This window comes from Excalfactoria chinensis, chromosome 7, assembly GCF_039878825.1.
Source record: "Excalfactoria chinensis isolate bCotChi1 chromosome 7, bCotChi1.hap2, whole genome shotgun sequence".
Lineage (NCBI taxonomy): Eukaryota > Metazoa > Chordata > Aves > Galliformes > Phasianidae > Excalfactoria > Excalfactoria chinensis.
The window spans coordinates 26,695,534-26,722,721 of record NC_092831.1 but is presented as its reverse complement, the minus strand read 5'-3'; the positions used below and the strand labels follow the sequence as shown (position 1 = coordinate 26,722,721).

The 27,188-nt window shown below is 46.5% G+C and overlaps 1 protein-coding gene and 1 long non-coding RNA gene across 9 annotated transcripts in view; one reads left to right on the top strand and one right to left on the bottom strand.

Annotated features, from left to right (window-relative positions):
- IKZF2 (IKAROS family zinc finger 2) overlaps positions 1–8,179 on the bottom strand; it is a 109,922-nt gene extending 101,743 nt beyond the window's left edge. For 2 of the 8 annotated variants that reach the window (XM_072341535.1, XM_072341532.1), the window contains exons 1-2: positions 5,297–5,367; positions 4,524–4,631 (exon numbers count right to left, since the gene is read on the bottom strand). In XM_072341535.1, coding sequence (XP_072197636.1) covers positions 4,524–4,631; positions 5,297–5,330 — 142 coding nt within the window. In that variant the 5' untranslated portion in view covers positions 5,331–5,367. Of the gene's footprint in view, positions 1–4,523; positions 4,632–5,296; positions 5,368–6,640; positions 6,663–7,850 lie in introns of those variants that run through there. The other 6 variants (XM_072341533.1, XM_072341527.1, XM_072341530.1 and 3 more) reach the window with 6 other exon arrangements.
- Positions 8,180–8,304: 125 nt separating this feature from the next.
- Positions 8,305–26,097, top strand: LOC140254682 (uncharacterized). The gene is made up of 6 exons (XR_011904289.1): positions 8,305–8,527; positions 11,533–11,663; positions 23,070–23,188; positions 24,585–24,711; positions 25,534–25,693; positions 25,806–26,097. It is a non-coding gene; the product is annotated as an uncharacterized lncRNA (long non-coding RNA).
- Positions 26,098–27,188: the final 1,091 nt, after the last annotated feature.

Here is a 27,188-nt window from a genome sequence, read left to right as displayed (position 1 = left end):
GCATCCCGAGGTAACCCAGTCCAAGTTTTTAGCACCATATGCAGCGTTTCACACTTTGCAGATATTTGGAAGAACTGGAAACCTGATTATCTCCACTTATAAGTGCAACAGCCAGGCTGCCAGAATTCTTCATGCACCAGTGCATGTGTCAGGGAGTAACTGCTGCAAAGCACCAACATGTTTCTCCATGCAACCCAGTCCAGCCAGCCCCAACCACCACAACTAAAGAAAAGCCTCAAGCAGAGGCTCAGCCTCAATCACCTCATGCACAGAAAAAGCACATATTGAGCCAAAAAGAAATCCAAAATGAGGTCCAGGCTTACTTGCCTCGGCCGTAGATTCTGGCGACAGCAAGGCTTGTTCGGTGTGTAGCTGAGGCACAGAGCAGTCCCTAATTTTATGTAGTTTCATTCCAAAAGAGAGGCTTTACAGTTATACATACAGATGTGGTGCTGACACAGTGGTGATACACAAAACACACCGGTCACAGCAGCTCAACTGTGATAAAGCGGAGCTCCTATGGCAGCGTACAATTGAAAAACGAAAGTAATCAAGACTAAGGATTCTGATGCTACGAAAAGTAAGAAGAGTATCTCAGTTAGTCCAGCAGTCTGCCCAATTGCTGGGATTACGGTACTGGCCACTTCTCAGCAAAACTTTGCCTGAGCCCTCTCACCAGATTCAGACCTTAAACACTGCTACAGAAATCACGCACACTTAACATGGCTGTCCCAACAGCGGAATCATTCCCCACGGAGTAAATGGAATCACCTCATTACTTTCCTCAACTGAGTTGGCCAACAATGTATTTTCTTAATAAATTACCTCATAACTTACCAACACTCCTAAGCTATTATAAACATCTTGAAACCACAATTTTAATCAGTTTCAAACATCAGATGTGGGGTTTGATACTTATGATTGTTCTGACTCCATTTCGTTTAAGGGCTCCTCTTGTCTATGAAAGCAGAGATAAGACAGTTATCTAGGACATTCGCTGTGAAGTCTCTAATTTAAGAGGAAATTTCCTCTGTCACTGACTGCTGTTAATTTCCATTGGACATCAGGCAAGTTGCGGTAGAGAAGCAGCCACCATCCTACAGAAAGTGACCACTTTGTATCAAGACAGCAAACCAACATGTGCCCCTGCAGCACTGAAGGTTGGTGTTCTTCTAAGCCCATTTTAATCTCCAGGGGAAAAAAAACAAAACCTAATAACTACAGTAAGAACTTAGCGTGGTATTTTGAGGAGGTGGCTGGAAATTATTTCTTTTAAGAGCTTGTTTTATAAAGATTCCCTATCTGCTTTTAAATTAGCATGCCGGTTCCTATGCCGAGTTCCTAATCACCTGCAACTCGGTCCTGTTGCCTTCAGTGAGTGTTAAACTGATTCCCCTGAACTCTGCAGGGTCCAGAGGATGGCTTACGGCCACACAGTGAACTGTTCAGCACCAAAGTGGAGTTAACTGAGCAGCCCTTAGATACCCATTTCCAAGCATCACCCATCAAAAGCAATCCCTCACAGAAGTTCTAAACAAAATCCAGACTTCCAGATCCGAGGCTATGTAAACACAAGCCCTGATCAGCAGGTATAGCACTTACTTGCCTTTTGCTGTAGAGGAAAGCCAGATGATCTATCAACCTATTCACTTTGACTATTTACATGTATTTTAAATCTTTGCTTACATAAAACTACAATGAAGTATTTTAGAACAGAGCATCTGCCAAGATACATAGAGTACTCTGCTGAAGGCAGATGCATACCGTAAGGTGCGTGTAAGATCATTAATTAGCTATGACAGGTGATTTGCCGTGATTTATCTTTCAGAATCATCTCATTCACAAGGAAAATGGAGTGTCGGCCCCATCTATAACCTATACATGCAGTCTAGACACTTGAAAATGATAATAGGTTAAAGGATGCAGCAGACAACTCTCCAGCACGAGCCAAAATATTTAACCTGAAACCTTTTGGAACCGAACCCAAAAGCATCAGTAGCCCAGCCAGAACTCCTACTAACATGGAATTGCCAGGGGCTAATGAACACAGAACTCTTTACCTAACGCATAATTTTACAGTTGCTGGGAGAGCTCTGCTCAGTCGTTTCGGTACAGATCCAAGAAATTTGCTTCTTATGGTTTTGTCTCCGTTTGAGGCAGACACAAATTAAAGCTAAATTAAGAGCTGTGGTTCAAAATGATTCAATGGAACGCAGGAACAAAGGTCAGAATGCAGATCTCTACCCCGCAGGTGCATATCCTGGGCACAAAGCAAAACGGGGCCACCCGCTCCCTTGGGACAGCTGGCAACAGAACCAGGACTGAAACGTTTCAGGTTGGAGCCGGGGAGATACCCAGCTGGGATGGTGTGCCTTGGGTTTCACTTGAGTGGCAGACCAGCAGCAAAACAGCAACTCCGCTAGAAATTAAACCATGCTCAACTTTACACAGCCATCTCCTCTGCTTACAACACATTGCTACCTCATGGGCCTCCTTGCAGCACTGCAGCAGGATGGACAATGGCTCAGTCCCATAGCAGCAGCTGAACTTGCACATAATACAACCGACAGCCATTCCACCTCACCTCTAGACGGGCTTCCCGCTCCCCACACATCAAGCCAAAAGCTCTGAAGCAAAGCCTAGTGATTTACCCTATGTGAGCTAGCTTCAAGATTGGGCCAAAAACCTTAAGTGAACCATCTTAGCAGACGCCACAAAAGCCGACAACCCATAATCAATACCTTCCATGCTTAAGACAAACTGCCTCACTCCAAAACATTCCTGCGCCTGCAATGAATGTAAGAGACAACACATTTCAGAAGCTCTAGCTCTGCATGGCTTAAGAACCCCAGATAGAGCCCCTCATTTTTCAACAGCGGTGCATGCTCAACACAAAGCCAGTAGTGATGAAAGCAACTGAGACACCTGTGAGATACCACAAAACACATCTGAAAGCAAGACCATCACCAAGGGATGTGTTGCACAAACTAACAACACTTAAAGACCATTCAAAACGTTAACACAGAGAACGCAAAAATACTGAATGTGTTAAAGTATTTTTGCATGACTTCATCCTGGATCTTTTTAATTCCCCAATTTGACTCCGGTTTTTAGTCTAGATTATAAAGAAGATTTAAACCAGGGAGCTTTTTTCCCCTTCCTATGAAGCCTTCCCATTAATAAAAAGGAAACAAAGAAAATGAAGAAAGTGAGTAGTAAAACTTTTACAACATAATAAAATACATCAGAATCCCATTGCAACAGCACTGGAATTGTCTAAAGATGCTGAATTATGATAGGTTGTCATATAAAGTTCAGTCCGGAGTATTAGCAATCATACTCTCCAGCAACATGTATATATAATTGGGAGTTCTTCATAATAACCCTCAGTTTTAAAGGCTCATAAAAACTGTGTTTTACTCATAATTTGTAGGAGGAAAGAAGAAATTCTTAAAGGAGAGGCACATCTTTTTCTCAGTAAGAAAGAGTTGGAAGGCGATACACCACGTACTTTAAAGCAGGCAACCCTAAACGCTTGCTTCTTCTTCAGTGATTTTTGGTGAAAATACTATATAGCCAGTTTAAAAAGATACATCAGGTACATACATATCTACAGCATACACACTAGAAAGAAAATTAGTATCACATAGTGCAGAGAGGAACCTTCTGAAAGTGTGCTGTAAGCAACACCTGCCACCATACACTTTAATACAAGTACTGAGGGACTCTAAGGTAAAGATGTCAGCACAACCTTGTAACTCCAAGTAAACACACTCAAACACACTAAAAGGAAAGGATGCTAGTTTTATGAATCGTGTATCAAATACATTTATTCACCTCTGTACTATCATGTGAAAAATAATTACAAACATCCTGTGAGCACTTGCTGCTCTCAGTACCTCAAATCTCTTCACATTTTCTCAGTCTCCTCCTAGACACTCTAAAACAAAATCCTCTCAGAGTGCTAGCGAGTCAACTGCTGAGTGCCATAAACTTCCCATCACCTCAGCCATCTCTGGACTCGCCAAGGCAAAGCTAAGCTAATGAATAGGATGCTGAAAGTTCCGAAAGGTACAGTAAAAAACAACCTGCCGTCAAACCCAGGTACTTCAACTTAATACTTTTCCCAGAGTAAAACGTTTTTGTAAATAAGAAGCGTTTGTTTTCAAATGAAGCTGCTTCTGGAAGCACAGCATACAGTAAAAATAACGCAACAACAATTTCCATTTGGATCGCAAAACCCGATGAAACAAAACAATACCGGCACATGTCAAACTCACAGTTTTCCTACCTGGAACAGGTAAGGACCAGCTCTCAAATGCCACTTGGGGATAGTTCAGACTGGTAATCCCGTTCATGGTTAGATGAGATACCAGCACGAACAAGAAAACAGAAGCCTACCCCGTCCTTCTCTTCCCTTATTGGCAAAGCCTACAGAAGTGGTTAAGACCAGGAAAGCAAGTCGAGGACCCCGACTAACCCAAAAACGTTGCCAGAGAGAAACACGTTTAAAAGAGACTTACTGCTTGCCACGTGACTTGGTGAGGTATGCTGCCCATTGGGTGTACTTGAGGTGAGGTCAATAGCCATGCTGGAGTGCTCCCTTTCGGGTGAAAGCTCATTGTCACCTGCTTTCACAAAATAAGCCACCCGTAAGTTTCCATCCCAGCAAAGCAACCCGATGATTAACAACTACGCCTTGCCAGCTCCCTGCACCCCTGTTTGTCTTCCCTTTACTAGGGAAGCCTTCCAAAACCTGTGAACACTGGATTCCCAGTGGCCAAAACGAAATATCTGACAGTCTGATTTTAGGAGCTCCCTCAAACCTCCCGTCACCAGCCTTTTGCAGATACCCTTAACAAAAACCCTGGACCAACTTCTTTGTCTCAGCAGAAATTAGTATTACTTCTCCATTTGCAAACACTGAGAATCAAAACAGGGTAGCAGGAGACTAAACTCCTACTTGACAGGACAGACCTTCCCCTCGGAGCCTTTGGTCAGCTGACAGTTAAACAATGCACTCAGAATAAGACATTTTGCCCTAACACAGAGAAAGCAGGAGAAACACACAGCAAAAAGCAAGGGAAGTTGCTGGTGAGGTGCTCCCTCACGCACCCATACGCACACAATTTTCAGTCACACACAAAGTTTATGTTTAAATGCCATTAATTCAGTGGCATCTGACAGCAAAGACAGTACAGAAGGAAGCCAAAGTTTCAGGTGCCCGCATTAGAGAAAGATAGCGGGGGGAAAAAAAAGAAGCACTATAGAATAATCAAATAAAATGACTACTTACATGTTATATATCCATCAGCAGCCTCTGCTTCCATAGTCAAAGTGCAGTGCTGCAAGGCAGAAAAGTACACCCTCAAAGACACCTGTCAGTATCAACCATTAAACGATTACACTTACTTAAAGCCCTGAGTAGTTATACCCATTTTGCTGCTGTTGCAACCATTGCCTAGAGAAACACACACGCGTGGTGCATGTGCTCGCTTTCAAAGCACCAAACCCTCCCTGCCAATCATCGGAGAAATCCAGCTGACCCTTGGGCAGGCTGTGCTGGGATCTTCTTGGTCTGACCAAACCCCACTCACTGTTTTCACCTCATTTTAGCTTCCCCAACCCGAGTTTCTACTTGTCTCTTTGAAGCCAGGATCGTAACGCTTAAGGAATTATCAGCTCTCACAGCCAGAACAGACTTGCAGGAGGTTGGCGCTATTAACAATTGCTCTTTCCTCACCTACTCCGGGAGATCCCACTCTGCCCTAAACAACACAAAGCCCTCGGTGCTCGTGTCCCTTACAGCCTGCTGCCACCAGCCCCTGCCTCACAGCACCACACACACACACACCTATACACGCACCTGTTCCTCCTCACCTCGCTGATCTGCCCCAGCACGGGGCCCAACATCACACATAATGCTCCCAGGCCATGCATTTTGTGGCATGAAGCAATCTTAAAGTTTCTGGAAGCACTTTGCTGACACAGAACAAGCTATTACTTTCCAGAAACCCAAGTAACTGTATAGAATGACACCCCCTAGCTATCATTTGATATATATTGAGGGAAAAAAAAAAAAAAGGAAAAAAAAAAGGAGACAGAAAGGGATCAATAATCTTAACTATGTTCTTTTAACTGGAAAAGTTAAGAAACCAACATGACCAGAGGAGAATTTTATTTCCTCTCTCCCTCCACGGCCTCTTTTTTGCCTTTAGTTTCAAAACTCTCACTGCACCAGGCAGCTAAATTATTCACAATGAGCCATTTCTGTATTGATCGCCAAGTATATTTAGCCCTGGCTCCTGGAATTTCTCCATTACTTACTGGAAAACAGGCAGCTTCACTTCTTGTCTCCAAAACCACTTCCCTCCCCCTCCCTCAACCCGCTTTCCTCCCGCCTTTCCCCCAATAAATAAATACTTTTCTCTGTGTTCTTCTTTGGTATAAAGCAGATCAAATTCCCAAGGCATTCAGCACATAACACTTAAATTTCAACCTGCCCGGCTGCTATCAAACTCTCTACAGTGACTGATTTTTCCACATGACTTTCAAAACAACAACAAGAAAAAACACACAGAATCCTCCAAAGAAGTTTCCAAAATGGGCAAAGCTGCTTCCTCAAGCCCTCCCAAATTACCTTCTGTTCCCCCTAGTCCAGGTAGGCAGGCACTCACTGAGAAAAGAGAGAGGCATCAGAAGCAACAGGGAAAGAGCACCCCAGCCAATGGAGTGAAGGGAAGAAACGGGAAGGGAGGAGGAAGACAGAAAAAAAATAAAGAATAAAAAGGCACAGAACCATCCGTAACCAAAATTAAAGCACCGGTTGGGGGTTTATTTCTTTTTTTTTTTTCTTTTCTTTTTTTTTTCTTTTCTCTTTTTATTTCCTAAAAGTCGGGAAGAGGAGAAGGGGGAAGGAAAGAAAAGTTTGCTCCCCGTTTTCAGGCTGTGATGGGGAATCCCGGCGGCTCAGCCTTCCAGCCGAGAAGGGGGGGGGGGGAGAAGGAGAGGCGCTGGAGACACGGCGAGGTGGGGAAAGTTGGAGAAGGAAAAAGGGGGGAGATGGAGGCGAGGCGGCCGCCCCGGCACTTACAGGTGGGGCATGCGGAGCCGGGCAGCGCGGGATGAGCCGCCGGGAGAGCCGCTCAGGAATGGCACATACTTTCAAGGAAGATGAAGAACAAAAAGGGAGAGAGGGAGGGAGAGAGGGAGGGAGAGGGAGGGAGGTCAGCCGGTGCTACAGCAATGCGATTAACCAGCAGAGAGAGAGAGAGAGAGAGAGAGAGAGAGAAAAACTTGATCCACCGGTTCCTTCCGAATCGGCACGGCAACCGGAGCGGGGGGGCTCGGGCGGCAGCGCACCGCTGGGCGGACAGCCTAGGCCAACTTCCCGGAGCTGCTCCGGCCCCGGGCAGCTGCCCGCCTTCCTTCCCCCCCCCCCCCCCCGGCACGACCTGTCAAAGTGATCCAAGTCCTGCCTCGTCGCTTCCATTAATTTTTTTAGGACCCTCTTCCCCCTCTCCCGTTCCGCCCCACCCCCCGCCCTCCCCTCAGTCCCCCGACGCACGGCCGCCGCGCCTCAGGCCGCAGGTGGCGGCGGGCGCCGAGGGAGCGGCGGCAGGGCCGAGTAACGGGGCGCAGACCGAGCGCTGCCGGGAGAGCCGGGTGGGGGGACGGCAAGGAGGGAGGGGGGGGAGGGACACCACACGCGCCGTCCCCGAGGGGAGCAGCAACAAGTCGGGCCGGGGAGCTGCGCGCCGCGCTCGGCTCGGGGCCCCCCGTGCTCCCGGGGGAAGGCGAAGGGAGAGGGAGGGACGGCACGGGGAGGGGGCCGCCAGGCGCAGATTTACCTCAGCAGCGCAGGCAGTGGATCACTTCCATGCCCCTTTTGTTTGTGTTTTTATTAGTGCCGCCGCCCCGCGCCCGTGCGCGGCCGCCTATGGAAACTGAGGCAGCGGCGCGGTCGCTAAGGGTAATCCTGCCGGCACTTCCTCCATCTTCGGAGAGCAGGGTTAGCCTGGGACAGCTGGTCAAACCCCGAGAAACCGATCCGCCCGCCGCCCTCACACACACGCACCGCGCACTCACTCCCTCGCACACACACACACGCACACACACACACAGACGCGCACATACACTGAGGCGCACGCGAGCGCGCACCCGCCCGCAGGCGCGCGCTCCCCGCGCGCGCACGCACGCACACATCGAGCGGGCGCGCGCCGCCGCCGCCGCCCCGCGCGCCTCACCCGGGAGGGAGGGGGGGCACGCGAGGGGAGGGGGCCGCGCGGCGGGGCCGCTCAGCACGCTCGGCAATCGATTAGAGGACAAGTGCCGCCGCCGCGCGCCTCGCCTCACGCGGACACGCACACGCGCGCGCACCGCCCCCTGAGGGCAGCGGCACGGCAGCGGCACGGCACCGCGCTGCCCCGCGCCGGAGGGCGAAGTCGGGCGCTCGGTCGTGATTCAGCGCTTCTGTTTTTAACCGGCCCGTGCCGGTGCCTCGCTGGGCGTTCGGAGTGAACGTGAGGTAATTTCTGCTTTTTTTGGTTGTTTTTCCCTTTTTTTTTTTATTTTTTATTTTTTTCCTTCAGGCTTTGCGCTCGGAGGGAAAAGCCCGGTTTAAAACGAAAGCCCCTCCGCAGCGCTTTCCCCATCTCCCGTGAGCGGTGTGGCGGAGAAGGGGCCGGGACGGTGGTGTTTCCCTGAGGGCAACGAGCGTCAGCTGCCCCCGGGCACCTCCATAGCGCCCGAGGCGATGGCCTCACTTTGCCGGCGGGAGTCAGGCTGGGTGGTAGGAAACGTTTCCTCCCATAAAGACCAGCGATGCTGGCACTGCTGGGCACCTTGCGTGAGGAAACGCTAACACAGGTGGTGAAGCAGGCTGAGCTGACAAAGGTAGGCACACTAACGTGTCGCCCAGGAGAAGGGCTGATGGAGCCCATCCTTTACCTGCACTGGTTGCCCGAGAGCTTCAGGATGTGCTGAGTGGAGTTCCTGCACCGTGCGTACCCGCACTCTTAGTGGCGGGCTGTAGGTACCTGAGCCAAGCTAATCGCTCCCTCACCAGCGCTACAAATTTGAGCCAATTAGTCATTACACCACATCTGAGAAGCGGGTTAATTTAACTCTTCTCATTTTGCATAGGAAGGAGGCAGAAGGGTTAGGGGACTGGCCCAAGGCCATGAAGAGCGGTGCTCAGAGCTGAGCCTAGAAAGCAGACTTCTTGTTTCCCACGCCTACGTTTCAGCAACTAGACTTGGCTTGCCTACCTCAGAAAATAGGCTGGCATAGCTCTAGCTGTGTAATTACACCATTACCATAATGCTGGAATAACTCTCCTTGTGGACGTTCCCCACCAGGTAGAAAGTGACTTCCCAAAAGCTGCCCAAATGCATTCACCGAACAGCAAACCCTTTGTGGTTTTTGCACTTTTTTTCTTCCACTGTGGGGTCACCAACCCCAAGATGCAGGTCTGGGTGGCTTTCGATAGCTCTTCGATAGCTCTTACAAGGCATTGGAAAGCATTGGTAAATGTAAAAGGTGTTGAAATGCTGGAAGTTTTGTCGTTGAGATTTTTATGAGGCTTTTCATCAAAATGTTGAAAGCTGAAAGCTTCCAGCTGGCTCTCCTTACAGGTAATAATTTAATAACTAACAGCTTTTCTCCCAAAGCTGTTGGAACCGGCTTGAGTCATGGAAGCTGATGGGAAGAGCCAGACCCGTCCTCTACACTAATTATTTCTGGTTTTAATCCTGCTGCTCCATAAGCTTTCAAAGCCAAATGAAGCTGTGAAAACAGGCAAGAGTGACCAAGGGAAAAAGCAGGGGACAGGTGCTAACCTGAAAGGGTTCACCCTTAAAAATTAATTTGTTAAATGCAAAGACTGCAGAGATAAGAGCATCTTCGCTACAGCAACGTGGGCATAGCGTGAATCATTGGTTTCATTGCAAAACTCAGCTCTGCCACCAGTGATTTCCATCAACCACACAACTGCTCCCAGATTTTACTCTTTGGAGCAGCTGTGGCGACCTTGAGACTCAAGTGCTGGTCTAGGGATCAGAACACCCGTGTCCACACCTGGCCCTGGTCAGAGGTCCTCTGTGTGATGTCAAACAAATTGTTATTCCTCTGTGTTTCAGTTGTGTTGTTAAATTGCAGCAAATAATGCAATGAGAGGTTTTTCTTCCGCTGAGCAATAGCCTGAAAGCAGTTCTCAGCTTTGCCTCTGACTTCTGCCACGCTACAGAAGCTGCTTGGGCAAATCTTTTAGAGCCATTTCTGGATCTCCTTTCCCCTCTGTTTCCATCCACGGGACCTAAACAACCCTCTCACAGCTGTGACAGCTCTCTGCCACAACAGCCCAGCTGCCCAGGGGACAGCCACCCAGTCCTGAGACTTGTTGCATCCCCAGGGTAACCGTGGGCCTCAGTTCTCCTTTGCTCTGCTGGAGGCAACAGAGCTGCCCCATTTAACAGGGAGGCTGGAAGGAGAAATTAATGCCTTATTGCTCGTCAGTAACATGCTTCAATAGGTCAGTGATGGGCTCAGCCTGTTTTCAGCAGAGTATTTAACTATATATGCATGTAACTTGTGCGTGTACGCATTCACACACATTACTATTCAAAACAGCCAAAAAGGCTTTTTATATAAATTCTGGTTTAAATGATCTGGTTGTCATTATTTTGTGTGCTTTTATAAGGTCAAAGTATTCTAGGAGTTAGCTCCCCAAAAGCTTGTGTTAGGTATCCGCATAAGTAATAGCTTATCGCAGCCAAAGCTCGAGGTTTATTTAGGTTTAGGAAATGCAAAAAGGCATATCTACCACATTGCTGCCTCGGACAGTTATGAACACCACTGAGCAGTGGACCTCCAGGTCAGCTTTCATGCCTTCAGACTGAACCCTCTCTTTTCTGAGCAAGAAGGGGTACTTTGATGACAAATTGGATCGAATCCCAATATACTTTGGACAGGACAAATGTAGACCTTTCTTTACTTAACTGTGTCGGGCCATCTACAACCATATAAGCACTAATCTATTCAGTATTCCATCTCCTCCTCTTTACTACAAAAAAGGCACTGTTTTATGCTTATATGCACCAATAAAGAGACCTATAAAGAAAATAATGAACATCCTTGAATATTTTCAGGCCATACCCTATTAATTTTAAAAGCGACTCAACATACTGCACCCCTTGTATTTCAGCCAGATAAAAGGCTATAGATTAATTCCTATTAAAACAGTTGGTATTTTCAGGACATGCAGATGTAATTTATGGAGAGGCACAATGCTCATAATAGCTCAAAGGCCACAGAAACTGTAGATCTGTGTCTGTTACTGTAGTTGTACAGGCATTCATTGTACAGAGAGCGGTTGAAAAGACGGAGTATGTAATCTGAATACTAAATTTGTGAATAGTTTCTCACTTGGGCTGGTTGGGCTTTTCAAGAGCAGCGGATGCTTTGTGGGGGACTTTGTAAGGCATTCTGCTAACACGTCACGTGGTTGCTGTATTTTCTTATCGTTTCTGTTAGAGCTTTATTCATGAATGCACGGGATTGATTATTAGAAGAGCACAAGCTCCTGCTCTGTACTCTCCACCTGAAGTCGGTGTGCTCCGTGTGAGACAGTTTCCACAACAAATTCTGCTGCTTCTTTCTATCAGGTGAGCAACTTGAGGTATATATAAACCAAAAGTGTGCAAGAGATCAAGATTCCTCCCCAAGTGCCCCAATTGCTGTATTCAAGTTACTTGGAAAATAGTATCGTATTTTATGTTTTATTATCAACAATAAAAGTGTACAGGTTTTCTATTTTATTATGGAGATATAAATGTATATGAATGCATCACTTACGAGGCAGGGAGATTCTGAAGTGTCCTAACAACTTTTAATTATGACATGAGCTACTAAGTGTGGATATTTGAGGCTAGGTTCATCTCTATTCTTTGCACAGCTCCTTGCACAGTGAGGCTTATTTAGCATCCCACTTAGTGCTTCACCAAGATTAAGAGTCCAACTTTACTTTGCTTATGTCCAGAAATCTCAATACCAGCAGGACTGAATATGTCCAGTGTTGAACGGGGAACGGCACAGTAGTATACAGTTCAAAAGTATGGTGGACCATTTACTGTACTGAACGATGGAGGCATTTGGGCAGTTGCTCCTCAAGCTGAAAGTTGGTAAAAATTACAACTGTTGGTTCAGTTTAGCACTGCAAAGTATCAGGGAACATCCAATGACAAATGACCATACACATGGCTTTGCAACATTGAAATGTTTGGTGGGAATGGAGTTCTCTTTATGTTTGTCTTTGACAGAATTAACACCCAAAAGGTCAAATGCCTCCAGTTAAGGTCTGAAGGGGCTTCTACAGAAAGGTATTTATTAACGTCTTCCTTGATGCTACCAAATTAGGCTGCAAACAGCATGGGAGCAGGCCTTGTAAGGCTCAGCCTGATATGATCATCACAGAATCATCATAGCATGGCCTGGGTTGAAAAGGACCACAATGATCATCCAGTTCCAACCCCCCTGCTGCGTGCAGGGTCGCCAACCAAATTTACTGGGATGTACTTTGCTATCACTAGTTCTTGGCCCTTCCCCTCCACCACTTTTCCAGCATCGTGCTGGTGCTTTAAGAAAGCCAAGGAGAGGTCATGGGGTGTCTTTCAGGCTGACACCAACTCCTGAAAGTGTGTGGCTGTGCTGTGGTCTGATGCAGGGGAGCAGGGCAGGGGTCAGTACCCTCCGTCCCATTCATGTTTGATCAGTGCTGCTCAGCACAATGCATTGACGCAGTGCAAGCACCTCGATGTGAAGAACTACGTCTGCAGTGAGCACAGGAGGTGAAGAACTGCCATGCAAACCAGTCTGTTGATCACCACAGAAACAGTATGTTGTCAGAGTCTCATGAGTAATGAAGGCAGAGCATAAAATTGTCTGAAAAAACAGAAACGCCCAGCTCTCCACCTCCTTAAGAGGCAAAGTTGAGCCAGAGCTTTACACTGTCTCATCTCAGAGGTGAAGCACAGCGTGGAGATTGACTATAAGCCTTGATCACTGAGTTCAGTTCTGGAGAAGGGTGTTCATCTCCCTGTCCATTTACAACAGGCACTCCGCAATAGGCACCTTGTTTGGCCTTGTATTTCCAGGCTGCTTCTAGAGTCTATGGAAAAAGATTGATCCATCCAGGCTGCAACTCCAAGCACCAAAATTCAGTTCCACAGAAGGGTGTTTCCTCCCCCAGCGACTACAGAAGGAGGCTGAAGAAATCAGCTGGGCTAAACTGCACTTAAAATGGATGATACTTTGTTTGATACTTTGTTGATACTCGTTTGTACTTCAAGTTCACCTCGAAAATGAAAATGATAATATTTTGTTTCCTCTGTCAGCTCTGCTAAAAATCAGGAATGCCTCAGGGAAAGGGCAGGGACTTGGCTATGGCTCTGATGGAGGCCGTGCAAGTGGATAGTTGAGAATGTTTTAAAGACAGGGCTTTTGTGTGCCTCCTTTGTGGCCATAAGGGTTGTCATACAAGTGTCCCGGTGTTGGTGAAGATACGGTGGCCTTAAATTAACTGGTCAGATAATCACTTTTGAAGTGGATTCAGGTTAACTTTGATTAACCACAGACAGCAATTTAGATAATTAAAATCAAACATTAGCATCTTTTTACTCTGCTGCCAGTGTTACATTAAACAGTGTTTGACCACAGCCTTTAAGAGCTATGTATTCCTTTTTGTTGTAACAATCTGCTGCCTCCCTACAGCAACAGAACTGATGGAGCTTTTCTCAGTTTGTTTTGCTTGGTGGTAAGGATTGCTTAATGTCTCTCTTTTATGTGTTCTTATTTTACTCCAGTAAAGAAACAACATTTCTCTACACCTTGACATTACCCACACATAACTGTGCAAGCAAAGAAAACATAACTTCATTCTCATGATTTGAAAGTGCATCTTTTTCCCTGGCTGTTTGTTTTTAAGTGGGCGGTGTTTGCATTTTCTGGTTCTCCTTAGGGTGTTCAAATCAATGAAGACATCATTAGGTCCTTCTATGACAAATATAGTCTTTTCCTTCTGGCTTCTGCTGATACATTGAAATTCTTTCTGAGATCTGGAAGAACAAATGTTGCTTTCTGTTTACTAACAACACTGGGGATTCTTCTAATTAAGATTTTGGGTGGTGGAACGATGGCTAAAGATGTCGTAGTAGGCCTGAGCTTATAGCACAACTATCAATAGAAGTTGTCCTACTGACTTCAACTGGAAAGAAACAGTAGAACTTTTACAGTGAAAAATAAAGACTCAGAGTTTATACGGCTATAATCAGGACATGAGTAAATAAATAAAACCTTGCAGATATTAAGGTCATCATTTCTGTCTTAAAAATTACTCTCTGAATTGCTTGGGCCACACTGCTGAGGAATGCTTCCCACAGAACTGTCCTGATGCAGAACATTCACAGAGTTTATAGTGAGGTCTGACGGAAGTACCGGGTCTCAACTGACTACATGAAGAAGCTGAATGCCTCTGGTAGGAGCTTGCTGCTGTTCTGGGTTTGCTGGCTTAGTTTTTAATTCAAAGGGGGTATAATTTTGTGCTCAGCTCCAAGGTTTGGTTAAAAATAGCATTGAATATGACCCTTAAAATATGAAAATGTTTTTCTATGGACACTGTATTCAAAGCAGCCACAGGACTTGATCGCTGACTTGATCATAAATTGATTTCCACACTGTACTGAGTTGCCTTCATTGGCTGACAACAAAATCATGACTCTCTGGTAAGGTTATTGCTGCAGGTTCTTGCAAGGTTTTTGCATGTTTGCACGTATGCCCTTTTGAAATAAAAGAATTCTTCTGACCGCAGATGGTGGCTTGTCTTCATGAAAGATCTCCAGTGAAAAATCGTCAGTTGTCATCAACCTTAAGTTGGAGGTACCTAAAGAGGAACAATCAAGACTTACCTACAGTGTAACATTTGAGACTGCTCAAAACAGATTGAGACATGCTAAAAAGAACAAAAACCGAAGCACCAAACTGTGGGGCTGACCTCCTCAGCACAGGAATATTTTTCTCCTCGCTGATTTTTTCCACTTCCTCCTTCAAGTAGTTTCTTCCCTTAGACAAGGGAAGCTCCATCAGCTCTTTCATAGAGCAAAACTGACACCCACTGGCCACCCCCAGTACTGGAGACATGGTGAGCTTGTGAGCAAGCCTTGCCTCAGGGCAGAGCCAAAGATAGAAAAGATTAAAGAACCTTCTGGTGCATCTCAGTCCTTCTTCCTTACAAGCGACGACATCAGCATGGCCAGCAGTAGATCCCAAGGCTTTCTGCTGCAAAGTGGGATGATGCACAGCAAAATACATGGGGTCCCCTTCATTCCTTTGGTGTATCATGAGGGACTGGTCGAACCAATGCATCCTACATGACAAAATGCCTTTCGGGGTGGACTGGCTTTACTGACCTTTTTATCCCTGAAATTCAGGATGGGATTTCACGGGGTCAGTCTCAGCCTTGCTGTGTTTACGGTCTGCCGCACTTCCCTGCATGAGTTGTTTGCCATCAGCCATCCGCGTGCTTTCTGCCACTCAGATGGAGACTGACTTAATTCTCTTCCCATGTAGGTCTCACTCCTCTGCGTCCCAGATTTCTCTGTGCAGTTCTCGTTCCTCTTCACTGTCACCTCCGATCACTACAGCTCTGTTAGCAAGGCTCCCAAAGATAACGCTTCCAACCAAGCACAGGTTCTGCGCTGTGCGAAGACGTGTCCCTTTCTGCCTCCTTGTCACAGCACAGCCCAAATCACATTGCCATTTATACTTTTATTTTTCAGTTGCATTGCATGCTTCTGTCTGATTTGCTACCCACTTAGGCACTTTCAACATGACTGCCTAGTAAGTAGCTCCTTCCTCCTGAATATCTTTGTTTTAGATTGTATTTATCTCCTCATGGAGAACTTCAGCCTTCCCAGTCTGATTCTTTTATTTCCTCCACATGTCATATATCATCATGCGCTACCCTCTGGTATTATTTCTTGCTCTCATCTGCTCTTTTAAACTCTTCTTCACTCTGCTGCATGTTACTGATTTCATGCAGTACATTATCTTCTACATGGAACATGTCGCTTTGCTGAACAGCACGTTATTATACTTCATGTAACCAGTGCGCCCTTTTATGCCTGCACGATCACTTTGCACTTTAGCTACTTTAAACATCATGGTAGTACATTATTCAAAATTTAAGGCATGGTATCTCCAAAGCACTGTTCTGTTTCTTATCGCAGTTTCCAGGCAGTATAGAGCAGCTTCAGCTGTTAAACAGGGAAAGATTCTTTTTTTCAACACTAAGCAACTTCAGCCCATGCACTTTTCTCCCTGCCTGTCCCACTAAGCTGGCTCAGCCTGCAGGGAGGAAGGAGCTGGGGTAAGCTGCGCTCACCTTTTCTGAATGCTCACCCACTTAGATCTTCTCCTGAGGGCTTTCAAGGATAGGCGAGCTATGCTCTTATTTCAAATAATAATTTTTGGAGCCTGCCAACAGAGACCAGCACTCTGACCTCATCTCACATTTTCAATTTTAATTTCTCCAGGTGAGTGAAGCATCACCTTGCATTGCTTTAGAAGAACTTGATGAAGTTACAAGATTATTCAGTGATGCTTAGTAGCTGGTTAATTAAAAATTAGAAGCCAACACGCAACAGCAGCTTCTGTAGTGTGAACAGAGGCCATGGTGTTACTCCGTATTTACTGTAATGCTGTTTACACCCACGTCAGCCTCAAAAGCTTGTTCTCAGCCATGGCCTGACTTCAGGACAGAGACTCAGTTCTGAAGCATCAGCCTGCCGTGGTGAGCCAGCAAGGGACAGGCTGTGGGTCTTGGTTAACAAGCTAAAACTACTCAGGTGATGGCTGTACAACAGTATCTGTGAGCACAAGATGCCCTGTCAGATACCCTTGTCTGCCAGTGCATTTGGGAGCAACAGGGAAGGAGCTGGAGGGAAAGCCATATCCAAGCGCTGATGTATCTGAAGCCTTCAGCAGAGTTATCCATTACTGAATCTCACTTTGCATTCCAGGCTTGCCTAGATTACAGTTTCTCCCCAGCTTAAGCATGCAGTCTCATGGACAGAGGATGAGGATTGCAGCATGTAGGGCTCATTTGTCCCCAGATGTCACCACTTCACAGAGGTGGTGGGATTGAGGGGACACCTCGCTAAGCATTTTGTCCTGATGTATCATCTTGATCTTAATTAACTTTTTTTATATAAGCATCCTGTCTACTCTAGTGAATGCTGTTGAGAGTTCTTCACTGAACCATGAGCTGTCAGGTTGGTATGTTACTACACTTCCCTCCACTTTCTTATACTAATACTGAGCAATGTATCTGCAGCAACAGAAACAGTCATCCTATACAGCACCAAAAGACTTAAGGACAGATCTGAAACTGGAGCCCTTTGCAAATTTACACCAGCACCTTTGCAGGTTTGGATTTTGAAAAAGCCATCAGAGGGGGAAAAAAAACATAGAGAACCTTCAAGGTCAGCAATGCATATATTTCCTTGAGATCACACTGATGGAAATGTTACAGTAAAGTTACAGTGCTTCCAGGTAAAGACTAATCATGTACTCCATACTTTACCATATGTTTATATATGTAGTCTATATATGTAGACAGTTGGGTGAGGGTTCCGTGTGAAATGAGAACCCTGGAACGCATCAAGGGCTACCAGCTTTCTGATTGCCCATGCCTTCAACAAGATACCTCAGTGTATGCACAGAAATCCAGACAACCAGTCTAGACTTGCAATCCAGACACTTACAAGCGGTGTGTATTCTGGGAGGAAATCCCAAGGGACAGTTTGAACAGTACTTCCAATGCGAGCTTGTTTATAGAGTCACAACCAGTATTTCCATGGTTTCACCAGCTCTGTTTCTGTCAAGAGACAACTGCTTGGGTTTTCCCTTTGGTAAGGTAGAAGCATGGCTATTTTCTTCCTGGGCATTGCCTTCCTTTCAGCACTGTGCAAGATGTAGACCTTTGCCTTCCAATTTGCAGGTTTGGTTCCCAGTCAAATACAACGCTTAAGCCAAGCTCTGCATCTGCAGTTAGCTCTGTCTGGAAGGTTGGCTTAGATGAGCTCCAGAAATGTATTTTCTAACATGAATTCCTGCACATTTGCACTAGTACTAACAGTGCCTAGTATTTGCTTTAAGTCTCCCATGGCCTTCAGAGGAAAAAAAAGGCTCAAAGACGTTACAGCCCATAGATGAAAGAAACAATGGATGTCAGAGTCAGAAAAGGCAGCATAAGGTACAGAAACAGAATTGATACCCAGTGGTTTAATCATTTTTGCTGTATCATTCATATCGAGGAGAGATTTCAAAGGAAACTGTGTCCTCATCCCAATTTTTCTGCCCTTCATGCATATTTAAAATCCACAGGCGATTTCCAGTCTTCCAGTTACCTTCCTGTGTTTTGGGTTGTTTTTTTTTTGTCTTGTTTTGCTTTGTTTTGGTTTTTAATTTATTTGCAAAGTTCTTTCAAAAACGCACCGATCAAAGGGCTTTGTGGAATTGTAGCTTGCTTTCTACCTTGTCATAAATAATGGAGATACGCAGCCGAGGCACGGTGAGTGTGTGGCTGTAACTATTTATTGCTTTCCTCTGGGGAGCCATTTATCTTAAAACTACTACAGTTTACTTTCTGAAACGCGTCTGATTGTAACGCTTGCAAATGTAGATGTTGAAAGTTGGCTCCGATAATTTATGCTCTCACGCTTCTAGATCACACGTTATTTTTGAAGCTTCCCTTTTCACTACGATATTCCCCATTTTCTCTAAAGCAAAGAAGTGGGGAAAAGCTGCTCACCTAAGGTGCAGCTACGTGAAAGCTGTGCGGACGGAATGAAATTTGCATGACGTTGCTCTCAATGCCAGGCCATTCATTTGGGGCTGCAGCCTACACCATGTATAATACTAAGGCCAAAACCACAGGGGGAGGGCAGAACTTAGTAAAAACTACTAAATGTTTATTGATTTAATTAGTGCAGAATAAGGGAAAAGCGTAAAACAAAACCAACCTTATGAGTTTATGGTGCCTGAAGACTCGTCCTTTACAATTTACCTCAGTGGGCAGAAAAAGCTGCATTTTGATGGGGTGTGATAGAGTGGAAATGATTCCACTGTCCATATTTTCCTTCTGCTAAACTGAAAGTTTTCTGTTGAACAAAAAAAAAATGATGGAGAAAAATGGGCTAGTTTTAGTCACCGTTCTTGTTGTTAGCCCATAGCTGCAGGCAAGGCAACAGACTGCAAAGTGGACAGAAAGAAGTGCCCAGCAAAGGCTCTGCAACAGGCAAACAGATGCAGAACAAGTAAGGAATAACTTTGTTTGCCTTATTCTGGACAAGTTCCTCATTCGGAGTTCAAAGCACTCAGTGTTCCATGATTTCCTGCTACCATTTTAAACAAATGAGACCAAGGGCAGTATCATAAACTGGAGGGCATTCCAGACCTTTTTGTGCCCTCCACATAAACCAGGGCTCACATTGCTGAGCAAAATGATCCCCAACCTGACACAGAAGGCAGTAGAAACTACAGGGCTTCCAGCCAGTTTGGGGTTTGCCCAAAAAGAAAACCAAAGCAATCGATCATCTGCTACCTCTACACGTGCCTGTTTGTGTTAGGATGCCAGTTCTGGCCCAGCAAAGTAAATTGTTAGGGCGCTTTGTAGTGGCTGGGGACTGCACTTCATGAGCACATCCCTATAAAGCAAGAGGCTCTCACAGAACAGTCATGGTCATGCGAGCTGCCTGCTGCCTCCTCCCGTCAGAACACTTGCCCCATCAGAAGGTTTCTAGAGCAGGAAAGAGAGGGGTGATTTACAAAGCAAGTCAAAACTTTCCACTGCGCTTGAACTTTCTTCTTCTGTGGTGAAAGGCAGGCAATTTTGATGTTTATTATCAGTTTTTCCTATTGTTTTTGCACAGTCTTAATGTAACTGCCGTGCTATAATAATATACATCTGCTCTTTGAAATGCACCAGTGAATGTCAGTTAGGCAGTATTTCTGCTTCTCATGTAATTAACATCCCTTTCTTTTAAAGTAAGTGATGAGATGATACATTAAAGTCCCCGCAGAACGAACCAGATAGCGTTGAAACTGTAGAAAACACAACAGAGATGGGGGCTGCCTTTCAGCACAACCCTTTGGATACGCATTTAAACCCAGGGCAAAACCCCACGAGTGCTTTGGGGCCTTGGGCAAGAGTGCTGCAGTGATGTGCAGGCAGGGAGAGCAGGGCAGAGGGATGGATGGTGCAGGGCTGCAGCCTCCTCTGGTTTTGGAGCCTGCCAGGCTCACATGCATGTAGGAAGAATAGCACAGTGCCCCAGGCCCTGCCAGCAGCTCCTGGCCAGCCTTGCAAAGAACAAGTCCTGGCAATGGTGCCTCCAGGTAGGTACTCCCAGCCTTGAATCACCCCACCTGGCTCACAGCACAGCCCAGCACCCTGTCGTGCAGCATGGGGCATACTTGAGTCTCTGGGAAGGCAAAGCCTGGGCTGCTTTGATTTCCTTTTGTTCTCCAGTCCACTGTCCACCCTTAAATGCCTATCTTGCTGTTTTTCTTTGTACAGCATTAAGTTGCATGAAATGTTTATGATTCTATTACAGGATGCAGTTTTAGATTACCATAATAAAAGGGAGTTGGTAAAACTTCATTATCTGTGGTGGCAGAGGAAGAATAAAATCTTACACCTACAAGTTTGTCCATAACAGAAACAGAGAAACCAAATTCTCTGTAACTGGCCCCAGAGTCACTATATGTCATGATGCTGGACATGGAGGAAACCAAAGCTACAATTCCACTGCCACTGCATGCATCATTGCAGGGCAATTCCCTTTTGCTTCCTGTGCGGCCATGGTGGGAAGTAGGCAGTTATCGAAGTACAGCAGCACAGCCTCAGCAAGGACCAACTTATATCTGACTCCAGGTGTAGAGCTCTGCAATTCCTGTGATCTTTTCCTTTAAAATATAAATTGCTGGTACTTTAATCATTTATCAGAAGGAAGAGGGTGTTTGTTTCAAAGGCGCAGAATGAAGGCTTTAAAATTATGCTCTGCTCATCTGTGGCTTCTGAGCAAATGCGGCAGTAATAAGGTTTTTAGGCTCTGCAGAGATGCTTTAATTCCTTTCAGTTCTACAGGTAAAAAATGCCCCTCCTCCTCCCTTCTACCAGGTGTGTGAGAAGGCACATTTCAATACAACCCTGTTCTTGGTTTTGAGTTCTCTGTAAAAGAAAAACACACCAAAGCTGAAACGCTGTGCTGACAGCCCCTGCAAAATACTCGCCTCTTCCCCACCCACGGCATTTAAGAGCTGCAGAGGGATGCAGAGAAAAGAAGAGATGGCAGGTCCGAGGGAGAATTCCCCGTGGTCTGCAGGGAGGAGCCGTCTCCCCCATGTATTTCTTGTGTTTCCTTCTGTTACTTCTCCTTTCTCCCCAGAAATCTCCTCTGCACGTCCCTATGAAAGCAGGGCAAGCTGCAGCCCTGCTGCTCAGCTGTGGCCTCCAGGTGTGCTGGGGGATGCAGGGACCCAGCTGGGGCCCCGCTTCTCGCCATCCACCCCCCTCCACTGCTCCAAGGCAGTTTTGTTTCTGCTCCCCTTTACCAGCACAAGTGGGGTTTGGCAGGGCTGGGAGCTCCCTGACTGTCTCATTCGTTTTGTACAAGAGATCTGGAGTGTTCCTGTTCACCAACTCGTCTCCTTGGGCTACTTTGTAAGCCAGCCATCCCGTGCCCTGTAAGAAGCCACCTGTGGCACACTTGGTACATCAAATTCCCATTCAATAGTTTGCATGGAAAGCGCTGAACATTCAAGAGGCTTTTTCACACAAACAGTATTATTAGGACTTGGGCGCTTCTGCCCACATGCAAGAGAGTGGAAAGCTGCTTTCAGGACTGCTGCTTGGAGCTGTTTGAGACACAGTTTTGTGGGACAGTCTGAGCCTCCCAGGCTTTGAATTCTTGTGGCTTCCAGCTCTGGGGGCAGGGGGGCTCAGCAAGCGTCAGCCCAGGCTCCTCAAAGCTGAACAAGAAGTAAGGGCCTATTAGTCAGAAACCACCTCAAAGCTGCGGAGCTGGAGGATGCTGAAGCCCCGGGTGTGCTATTTAACACCTGCCTGCTTCTGCTGCAACTGTATCCTACCAGGCTGGTTCCAGTTGCATTTGTGGTTAGCTAAGCAAAACCCCAAATCTTCAGCAATGACTTTAACACTTATTTTTTTTTCTAGGGCTGCTGCTGAAAAAAAAGTCAGCCCCTTGGCTACCTTAATCTCAGGGCAGTTTGTAGGGAAAAAAACACAGGTTGAATGCCCTGGCTCTCTATTTTATGGACACGTCAGTTTCAGGAACCAGAGGTGGCTGGGTTAGAAGTGACCTCTGAGGTCACTGGTCCAGCAAGGAAGGACAAAAGTGAATAGAGGGGAAATGGAAACAAGTTGTAACAGAAGGAGACCACTAGGAATGCGTGGGCTCCTAAGAAGTAAGGATCACCCTGGGTAGCAATATTCCTCTGCAAATTCAAAGCCATCTGCTGGGGCAGCACAGGAGTGTGCTCACAGCTGTGGGGACTTGGTCATGTCCTTCCTGGCCCTTCTCCCTGCTACCAGCATCGAGTGGTTAACAAGCTTTGGAAGCAGGATGGTTTTAAATGGAGCGTCCCATGGGTATTCCTCATTTAAGAGACAAACCAGAGGAATCAGCCACCTGGGAGCAGAAGCAAATATTTATGGATGAGATACAGCTACTAAATTCCCTTTCATGACTGACTTCATTTTCTTTTCCTTTCCTTTTAAGGGGTTAAACAGCTTCAAAACAAACCCTCTTTGGAGCAGGATTTCAGGCTGACATCCCCAGTCATCCTACAGTGAGCACACTCTGCTACAGACCTGCTCCCCACTAAATGCCTCGCTCTTCCCAAATGGGAAGCCCTGGCTTTGCCGTGCTGTGAAATCTGTAATATTCTTGCATGACCGCTGTTTTAAGTTAGTCTGCATTCCTGTCTTTCAGTTGTCAGGAGAGCGTGGAAAGAAGATATTTATCGCATTAGCCCTGCACGATCAAGGAGAAGGCTGGCTGTTTGGGGATGCTTTATTAATGAATGCTAGAGGACATCCACCCCTCCTAAGGTACGAGTGGCTCGTTACTGAAAAATGCAGGGAGATAAACAGCCAAGTCCTCTGTCTTCTGTGGCTCTTCAGTAGGTGTGTTACACTTGACATACGTTATTTATGAGCCTCAGATAGTGCCCAAGGCTAAACCTACCACTGCCATTAAAAAATAAAAGCCGATGTAACCGACAGTGTGTTTCTGCTGCTGGTGGTTTAATAACACGGGTGTCTTTCACGTGACTTGAAAGGCCCAATGCAAAGTGCATCAAAGGAGAGGATAATTTTTCTATTGACTTCAAAGACAGAGCAGCCCTGCGGGGCGATGTGCACTGCTAGGCTCAGGCATTGGGCACCCACCTGAATGAAGCCTCCCCACCAGCCTTGCAAAACACCGCATCCCCCACCAAAAACGCTTCCCCCTCCAGGAGTGAGGGGAAAGTGCTTGCTCCTGCTGCCATCAGGGAAACACTGCCCTAGGACTAAAAATGCCTTTCCTTCGTGCCCTCCAAGTCCTGCAAACCTTTCTCCCTCTCCGCTGAGTTCAACTCCGAAATAGAAGAGGGTGGCAACCACCTAGCTAGCAAATCCCACTCTGTGTTAAACTATCAGATGCATTTTATATCCATGGTGCTCCCAGTCCAGTTATGGCTGACCAGAGGGCAGGCCTGCCATCAGAGCCATTTAGTGACCCTGTCACCGTTGTATACCATCATAGGGCACCTTTGCTGCTCTGACCAAGGAGAGAAGAGGGGGCAGGAGAGAACTGCTGGCATCAGCCACAAAGCCCCCTGATTCAGAAGCAAGTTCTCTGGGACAAGAAGGTGTCACAGAGTACAAGATACCCTCCTGCAGTGGCTTCCTGAGCAAAACTGCTTGTGAAATGAGTTTGCTGAGAGCACCCCCCACTCCTGGCGTGCTCTGGCTGCTTGCTGCCAACACATTGCAGGCGCTCTGCAAAGTGCTGCTCACTTGATCTGCGGTTGCCTGTGACAGCTTGGTTTGGATGGGAAGAGGGAACAAAAGGGCTCTTCTGGAGAAGAGGAGCTACCTGCAGCCCATGCCGCCTTGCTCATCCTTTTCTTTTGCTCAGAGAGGTGATCCCAAACCTGCTGGGCTCATCCCCATGCGCCAGGCATGAGCACACGCATGGGTTAACCCAGGCCTCCCTCCCTAAAACAGAGAGAAACTTGTTTTCCCCAGCACGAAACTCCTGTCGCATACGGGCACGCAGACAGTCATTTTAATGACTATACGCTGTTGTAATGTTAGCAGATATTTTAAAGAGCATATCGCTCCAACAGAAGCCACTGCCATCTGTGCTTCCCCAATTAGGAATGCAAGCAAATATGTATTTTTACAGTAACATCAATAAAATGTAACGCACAAGTGATGTATCTTCGCATTTTTTTTAAAGGCACAAGCTGGGGAAGCAGTCACTCCTGAAGCCACGGAATTCCCTCGCACGAAGAACGGGGTTTTTAAACCCAAAAGCACAATCCACGCAGGCACTCCACCGCAGGCATTTTAGCTTCTAAAACCAGGTGAACTAAGCAGAATAAACGTGTTTTAATGTCTTACACAGTACTAGGGGGCGAGGGGAGGGAACAATGTATTATAAGGCCTTTGACACTGTGCCCCATAACATTCTGGTTTGGGGGTTGTTTTGTGTTGTTTTTTTCCACTGTGCAACTGCACCTTGAACTGTTTTCTTCTACAGCCCCCAAAAGGGAGGGGGACAAACCCAAACAAAGTGAAATATCATCTGCTGCTGCCAGCCACGCATCCCCTCCCTACCTGGTGCTTAATGCGATAATGAACCTTCCCGGAGGAGCTTTTGTGGTTGAGGGCTCACTGAATAATAATGCAGTGCAGAACGCACACAAAGCCACATTTCTGTCTCGTTTCTTTTTCTTTCCTTCCCCTCCCCCCAGCCCCAAATACACATCTGATCAAAAGTCAGGCTGCAATTAAAAAGAAGCACAGTTTGCTTCTTTCATTTTTTTTTCCCCCTTACACCACTAGATGGTCTTTCATCAGCAAACAAAAACAGGGTAAATGTTTTCTCAGCCGTGGTGAAGGTTATACTTCGTAACAGTGCTTTGTGCTTCAACACCCAGCCCTTCTAAGAACGGTTGTGTTAAAATACTGTAAGACATAAACAGTTGGGTGCCTTGCAGGATTACCCGTGCCATGGCACAGGTAGATGAGCACAGGACATGCCCTGCTCTGGCCCTGTCCCCCATTGCAGTGTTCTCCATTCCTCACTCCAGTCCACGGGTGACCTGGTGACACTTACACACATCACCTCCATAGCAATGGCAACCAGGAGCGCTGGGACTCAGGCTGCTGTTGTCTTTCTGCAGGTTTTTCAGAGACCAGCACAAAAAACCTTCTAATGCCTCTCCCCGGTCTACTACGACTTGCTCTTATGTTTATGGCACTTGAGAAACTCCTTGGCATGTTTTAAAGCTCCACAGCACCATAAGGAGTAGGAACCCCAACCAACCTCAGCAAAGTGAACTGGTGAGTAACTGTGAACATCTGCAAGGCCCTCACATCTCTTCCAGACGTCATGGTAAAGAAAACATCTGTGGGACCAGAGCGTTAATTCCATTTTCCACTTCTTTTTGTGTAGATGGGGATATAAAGTGCTGGGCTCCATACTGAAGGGCAGAGGCCCCAAATCCAGCCCCTGAGTGCAGCAGGACATGCTCTGGAGGAGCTTTTTGCTCAGCAAATTTCAAACAGGGCACCAAACCTTCACTTTTTGCCTCTCCATACACCCACAGTTGTGTTCCTTCTTGTGGGACATAGAGGCAGCATCTCACTTGAAACTGATAGAAGTCAACTCATAGACACAATTAAAATTAATTACAGAGCTATAGAAATGTTTCTGCACATTGCTAATAAAGAAATAATTGAGTCTGATGGTTGTCTAAATATCTCTCTTACCCACAGCGTGTATGACTGGAAATACACATTTTCACTCCTGTTAATTACTCTGGGCACACACACAGACCTGGGTTCTGCAACTCAGAGCTTGGTACACCTATTAGGAGTCTCCTCTGGCTGAGCTTGCTGCCATTCCCCAGAGGCTTTGTCCCACTTCAGGACTCAAACACACCACCATGGTGCTGATAATAAGTGTAGGAGTTTATGACTCATTCAGCAAATTGTTTTATGTGCTGATGAAGTTTGATTACTCTCAACACCAGCACAGACTATGAAGCAAGAGAGCAGCTTGTTGATCCCAGAGCTGGGCACTTCATCCAGCTCCCGCTCTTCATCCAGCTCCTGCTCTTCTGCTCAGGCCCAGGCTGGAGATGATGATCAATGCACCACAACACTTGCGATGGAAGTTCTGTTGTTTCCATTCAGAAGACTCTAGCTGCTGCATTTTGTTTATTTTGAATCTAGAGGCTTGTGCTTAGTGACAGGTTGCCGGTGTCCATCTGCAGCTTGTTTTTTGTTTTCATGCACGCTGCACATTTGTGTGACAAGACGTGGGCATGTTCAGCACGGAACAAACCTGCTTGTTTTTCACCTACAGCCTGCCCACAGGGGAGGCTTGGCAGAGTCCCGGCCTAAAAGCATTCCTCCTCCACTGCCCCACGATGGAGCAGCTGCAGAAGGTCCCCAGATCCTGGTGCTCTGTAGGAGATGGGATTCAGTTTCACTACATTTATCACACCATCATGGATTAGAATATAGAATAGCTTTGCTGCTGTTATTTAAGAGCAGGATCCACATTTGGGGGGGAATTTGAATATTATACCCAACCAGGCTCTCCCAGGCTTGTGGTGTCCTGTAACCAGGGTCACATAACCTGTGCCCACTCATCCCAGCACAGATTTAGCAGACAACGCACAGGATTAACACCTACCAAACCTCACCTGGCTCTTCCCATTGACTTCTGTACCTTCCCAGCAGTCCTGAAGCTGGGCATGTACTAATTACCTCGGGCTGTTAATTAAGCATCCTAATTTACTTCCTCCACTGAGTCCTTTCCCGGTCACTA